This window comes from Alosa pseudoharengus, unplaced genomic scaffold (genome assembly GCF_046254945.1).
Source record: "Alosa pseudoharengus isolate Yale_2024_CS ecotype anadromous, Long Island Sound unplaced genomic scaffold, YU_APseudo_1.1 YU_APseudo_1.1_scf_5, whole genome shotgun sequence".
NCBI classification, from domain to species: Eukaryota; Metazoa; Chordata; class Actinopteri; order Clupeiformes; family Clupeidae; genus Alosa; species Alosa pseudoharengus.
In genome coordinates, this window is record NW_027468837.1 from 26,676,839 (window position 1) to 26,682,838 (window position 6,000).

The 6,000-nt window shown below is 48.9% G+C and overlaps 1 protein-coding gene across 1 annotated transcript in view; it reads left to right on the forward strand.

Moving 5' to 3' along the window:
* Nucleotides 1–6,000, forward strand: part of LOC143104866 (uncharacterized) — a 30,584-nt gene that overhangs the window by 22,377 nt on the left and 2,207 nt on the right. Inside the window, exon 4 of the mRNA XM_076269199.1 lies at nt 4,199–4,798. Within this exon, the coding sequence (XP_076125314.1) occupies nt 4,199–4,798 (600 nt within the window). The remainder of the gene's footprint in view (nt 1–4,198; nt 4,799–6,000) is intronic.

Here is a 6,000-nt window from a genome sequence, read left to right on the forward strand (position 1 = left end):
GGTGTCTGGTGTATTGTAGAGGTTACAGCACACTGCAGGGAATAATGACCAGACCGGTTTGCTCAGCGGTGGATTTTAAAGAAAGAGGCAAAAGAGTTGACGCGTTTTGTTGACCTGTCTGCAGTCTGATATCACGAAATGTAGTTTTTTCAGTGAAGAGGGATAAAAGTGAGTGAGGAAAGGCTAGGCTGTTTTTAACAATGAGGGGATGTTTGATTGTGTGGGGAAAGAAACAGATGGAAAGAGTGAAGAAATAAGGTTGGAGAAAAGAGGAAGCAGGATGAACTGACGAAAACATTGTATGACGGAGGCAAGATTCTAAATCAATGAATGTGTTGAACTGTGTGTGTGTGTGTGTCTGTGTGTGTGTGTGTGTGTTGTCTGTGTGTGTGTGTTGTGTGTGTGTGTGTGTTGTCTGTGTGTGTGTGTGGTCTGTGTGTGTGTTGTCTGTGTGTGTGTTGTCTGTGTGTGTGTTGGCTGTGTGCGTGTTGGCTGTGTGCATGTTGTGTGTGTGTGTGTGTGTGTGAGGAAGGGAGAGAGCAGGAAAAGGACGGGGGAAAAAAGAAAATGATGTCACTCACTGTATCATCTGGTGTCAGTAGGTCAAGTGTTGAGGTTGCTTTGTCTTAAAGAGACAGCGCAGCAGATAACTGGAATACTCCGAGATCGAGACGAGGCGCTTGGCCCAGCTGAGTCACATCGGTGGACGCGGGAGTGGCTCGAGATGGGCAATGCCAGAAAAGCTTCAACTCATTGCCCTCCTGTGTTCAGCTTTCACAGTTCGTCTGTACTGATTAACTGAGCTAACGTCATGCTAAATGACCATCATGGGCTGTGTCCAAAGAGTTAGCTGTTGCAGCTTGTGAAGTTTGAGGAAATGGAAGTACTGTAACCTCCAGTCTCTCCAAAAAGTAACTTCAAAACACAAACTAGTGACTGGTAACTAACTTCATCAAAATCGAGCATAGCTAATATAGAGCAAAGCTTATTTTTAGTTGTTTTTGCCTTCTTTTCAGTCAGTGAGGAGTGTTATGTGTGCCTTCATTTTACATGGACACTGTGGCCATGGAGGCTGCAGTGTTGTATGTGGGTAATGTCTGCAGTCTGCATGCCTTTGCCCTCTATCATGAGACTGACTCAAGGGGACCCTTCAAGAACTGGAAGAGATGTGACCTTGGTGATTTTAAGGATCGATCCTAATCATGTGTTTGGGTGAAAAATACCATCATTTCAGCACACTCTGTTTTAAGTCAGTCTTCTGTGTTTGTCAGAATTATACATGTCCATGGGAGCGAAGCGGTGCCGGTGTGGGGATAATGCCCTAGTCTGCATGCCTTTGTCGTCGGTCATGAGCTCTGACTGAGTGGGGGCAGCCTTGCGGTCTACATTGCAGTCTTGAGTGTTGAGCAGGAGAGGGTTAAACTTTTCCCCTAAATGTATCATTTCCTGCTTGCATCGAAATTTCTTTCTCTCCCTTCCAACCCCCCCTCCTGTTCCTCACCACCACTCGCTACCCTCTCCTCTGTTTGTTGTCCACTCTGCACACACCCCCCCCCCCCACACACACACACACACACTCCACCCCCCCCCCCCCCCAGTCCTGTGCTTCTGCTCCACACAAACTCTGTTACATTTATTTTCTTCTCCCCTCCTTGGTTTGTTCTCTCCCACTCACTCCTGTGCTCACTCCCTCTCTCTCTTACACACACACACACACACACACACACACACACACACACACACACACACACCCTCCCTCCCTCAGCCCTCTACTGGGGGTGGGCTGGTTCCTACATGTAGACTTTTTTCCCTCTCCTTGCCTGATCTGCCTAACATCTGGTGGGACTTTATCACTTCCACACTGGCCAGCACGAGGACTGCAGCAGAAAGACGGAGAAGAGACAGAGCGACCGAGAGAGAGAGAGAGAGAAAAGAAAGAGACAGAGCTCTCCACTCGCCTCACCCTGCTCTCCCTGCTCCCACACAGGTTCTCCCTTCTCCTCTGACACTTTTTTACTTCAGTCGCTCTTTCTCTCTCCTTAGAGCATTTCACTCTGAAGCTCGTGTGTGTGTGCGTGTGTGTCCGTGTGTGTGTGTGTGTGTCCGTGTCCCTCGGCTTCTGTCCACCTCTGTCATCCACTCGCTCTGTCTCTCTCTTCTCCTTCCTCCGTCCCCTTTAGTGCTTCTGACTGTGGTGTCCTGTTGGAGGTAGGGAGGGAGTGGGGACAGAGGGGTGTTGAGGAAACGGATGTGCTTTGGACTTGTTAAATGACCATCTGTCTATTGTTTGGATGTGAGATTGAAACCAGTGTACTTCATAGCAGCTTTTAAACTCTGCTAGCCTGTATTTCTGTGTTTGGTGATCTTGTGTTATGGTTCCTAGTGCATGGATTTGATTGTAACCATGGCTCAAGAAACATCCTGTCAAGAACTTTGGCTGAGCATGCTCAGTAACTGCCAAGAAGTATTTTTTCTTACTTGTGTCTGTGTGTCTGTGTGTCTGTGTGTGTGTGTGTGTGTGTGTGTGTGTGTGTGTGTGTGTGTGTGTGTGTGTGTAAATGAGTGAGAGGGTGTTGGCTCTGGTCAGGTTTCAGTGAGCAGTTGAGTGTAATCGAGAGTAGCTTTGTCTCTCTGATGTGGCGTCCTGTTGGTGTCATGTGTTAAAGGACCTTCTTCCCCATTAAACCGGGCCCTCAGGGCGGTCAGTTAAGAAGAAAGTAAGAGGCTTCCCCAGTTGCCATATACTATGTCAGCCATCTGGGTTACGTTGGTAGTGCAGTGTCTCGACACTTATCATGGCCTCAGAACTCTTAAGGTTAAATCAGCTGGCTTATGGAATAGGTGGAGAGAAAACATGTGGAAGAGCTTTTACTTTATGGGCCATCACAGCTCTTCCTTTGCCATGCTGTTTCAGCAGGGAGCATCTTTAATATTCTCCTGCCTTCCCTCTGGATTCCTCAGTTAACTGTTCAACACAGAAATGTGTGGAACTGCACTGAAGCCAAAAGCAAGGTTCACTTAGGTATACTGTGTTGATTTTCACTGTCATTTAAATGTGAGTTTTGGAGCAGTATGTCCAATTGAACATTGGCATGGCTCACTGACCAGTGGCACTGTGATAATGTCTGACTAATCGATCAATGACGAATCAATATGAAATCATGTTTGGTCTGTCTCATCACATTATGTCTATTGCCGTTGCCGCAGGTTGTCTGGCAGCCATATTCAACAGCGATATTGTTCTCATGCATTTCTGAGCTTCCTCGTTCTGAATGAATGGCACAAGGCAGAAGCAGAATAATGGCCTCTTCTATTCTCCGCTTGCGGTAAACACGCCGTGACGTTGTTGAGCAATGCGTCCGCGTGTCAAGTCCTGTTCCGCTGGCGCGAGCCAGCGCTCTCTGTACGCCTGGCTCGGGCTTGCAACCGCTGCACGGCCCTGGGCTACTTTCCCCCCCTGCCGCGGGACAACTAATCTTTATCCCTGGGTTGACCCCAGACGATACAAGGCAGACAGACAGAAAGACATCGAGGCTGCCGCCTGTGCCGAGCATCTTTTCCAAGTTGTGGACTCCCCCTGGACCGACCGTCAGCCACGGCTGTCCAGCTTTCCCTATCCCTGCCTGCCAAACAGTGCTGTGCATCTGTTGACTGCAGATGGGCCGGTAGTCCTCTTGACCGGGGCCCAAGTCTGTGGAGTGATGTACTGCACGCAGGGGTTTTCTGGGACAGCAGTGGCCTCCTGACATGCTGACGTGTACTCACTGTAAGATTGTAATGGCAGGATCCCGTTGTGCAGAGCTTTCGTTGTGGTTCATTTTTGTTTTTTTTATATCTGTCGTATGCCTTTGAAAGTTTTAGTGTTTTTGTTACAAACATTGTAAATGATCTCCCTATCTTTACCTCTGTCTGTGCTTGTCCATGGTATGCAGAGAGAAGTGGTTTGTCAGAAATGCAGTGAGGAACATAAACAACTCTGGAAGTCTGCTTGTCCTGACAGGGACAGATTTGAATTTCACTGCTTTTAGAATAGTTATTCAAATATCTCTTTGCATCCCTCTCTCTCTCTCACTCTCTCTCTCTCTCTCTCTCTCTCTCTCTCTCTCTCTCTCTCTCTCTCTCTCTCTCTTTCTCTTTCTCTTTCTCTCTCTCTCCCCTCCTCTCCCCTCCCTCTCTCTTCCTTTCTTTCTCCCCCCAGCAGCCCGAGAGCCGGCCCTCCACCCTACGTTCGGGGAACCTGAGCGTGCTCAAGAAGCGCTGGGAGCAGTCCCGCCAGCAGGAGGCGTCGTCCACTCCGCCTGCCACCACCGCTGCGCCCGCATCCGCGCCCCGCATGCGCCTCGTGTCCACGGAGACCGCCCAGTCCAAACCAGGCCCCTCCGCCCAGGCTGAGCCAGCGCCCCCGGCGGCCAAACTCCCAGCGTCCTCCGTGTCGTCCGCTGCAGAGCAACCCCGTCAGAGCAGCCTCAGGCGGTCCTACTCCCTCAGGACCCCACCCAGGGCGGAGAAAAAGGAGGAGAAGACAGGAGGAACAGCAGCAGCAGGAGGAGCACAAGGAGCCAGTGGAGGAGCGTCAGGTGGAGGGAGCAGAGTGATGGAGCGCGCCGTGGAGAGGCAGTTTGAGGAGGTGCCAGAGGAGCAGGAGGAGAGGAGTGGAGGAGGAGGTGGAGACTCGTGTTCTAGCCCCGTCAGCCCTCTGGAGAAGCCCAGCATCCCACTGGGCAACCTGAAGAAGATGTTTGAGAAAGGGGAGAGCAAGGTGAGGGAGTCGTGTGTGTGTGTGTGTGTGTGTGTGTGTGTGTGTGTGTGTGTGTGTGTGTGTCTGCGTGCTTGTGTGTACTTATGCAGGCTTACACATGTTCACTCACATACACACACACACACACACACACACACACACACACACACACTGCTGTATGTGTCCCAGTGAAGCCTGAAGATGTTTAAAATGGGGGAGAGTAATGTGATTGATGTCTCAGATGTTTGTACGCGCACACACACACACACACTCACATACTCACACACACAGTCAATTGCTGATTATAGAACAGCTGGGAAAGCAAAGCCAGAGAGAGTTAACTCTGTTGAGATTCTCCCCCTCCTTCCCTGGATCTTTGCCGCTTTGTATCTCTCGTTTGTCCTCCTGCCTCTCGTACTCCTCTCTTCCATCGTCACTCTTTCCATTGGGTCATTTTTACCCAGCCTCCTCCTTGCCTCCTCTCCCATTCAGTGCTCAGTGAGGTGTAGAGGTGTGGGTCTGTTATTTGCTAGGGCTCAGTGGTCCGGCAGCGTGATGTTTTCTGTGCTTTGCCTGTGAGAGGGAAGTCATGCTGGAAGTCATATGCTTTTGTACCTTGTGCACATTCCCTCGGAAGTCTGCTTTCCCAAAAGATTGTCCTGTCCTGTTCATTACACTTCAGTTCATGTGAACATAGAACGCCTACACACACACACACTCACACTCTCACACACACACTGTGCGTCCTTTCTGACTCCATCTTCCTCCCTCTCCAGACGAGTTTTATTTATTTAACCTTTATTTTACCAGGAAGGTCCCATTGAGACAGTGTCTCTTCTGCCAGGGAGTCCTGGTCAAGACGGCAGCCTTTATTTAAATTAGAAAGACAAAGAAAATAACCCTGACAATGCACAATTCTAAATAACAAAATGAAAAGCAAGTAATGGAAACACCTGATTTTCAGGAACCCCCCCCCCCCCCCCCCCCCAACACACACACACGCACACAAATATCACAAAAATGTATACACAAGTATGAGAATGCTTTAAATACATATTTAGCAAAAATATATATATTGTAAAATAGAAACACATTTTTTGCCATTTTGCCATTTATTGAGTTACATGACTATATACATCAAACAGGTGGCTTGCTTTGTGTGGTTTTCTGAAAACATAGACTTATTTGTACAGTTGTTTCAATATGAAGATATCAAAGACAATGCAAGCGTTTAGAATGATAATTGTGGACCATACCCTCCC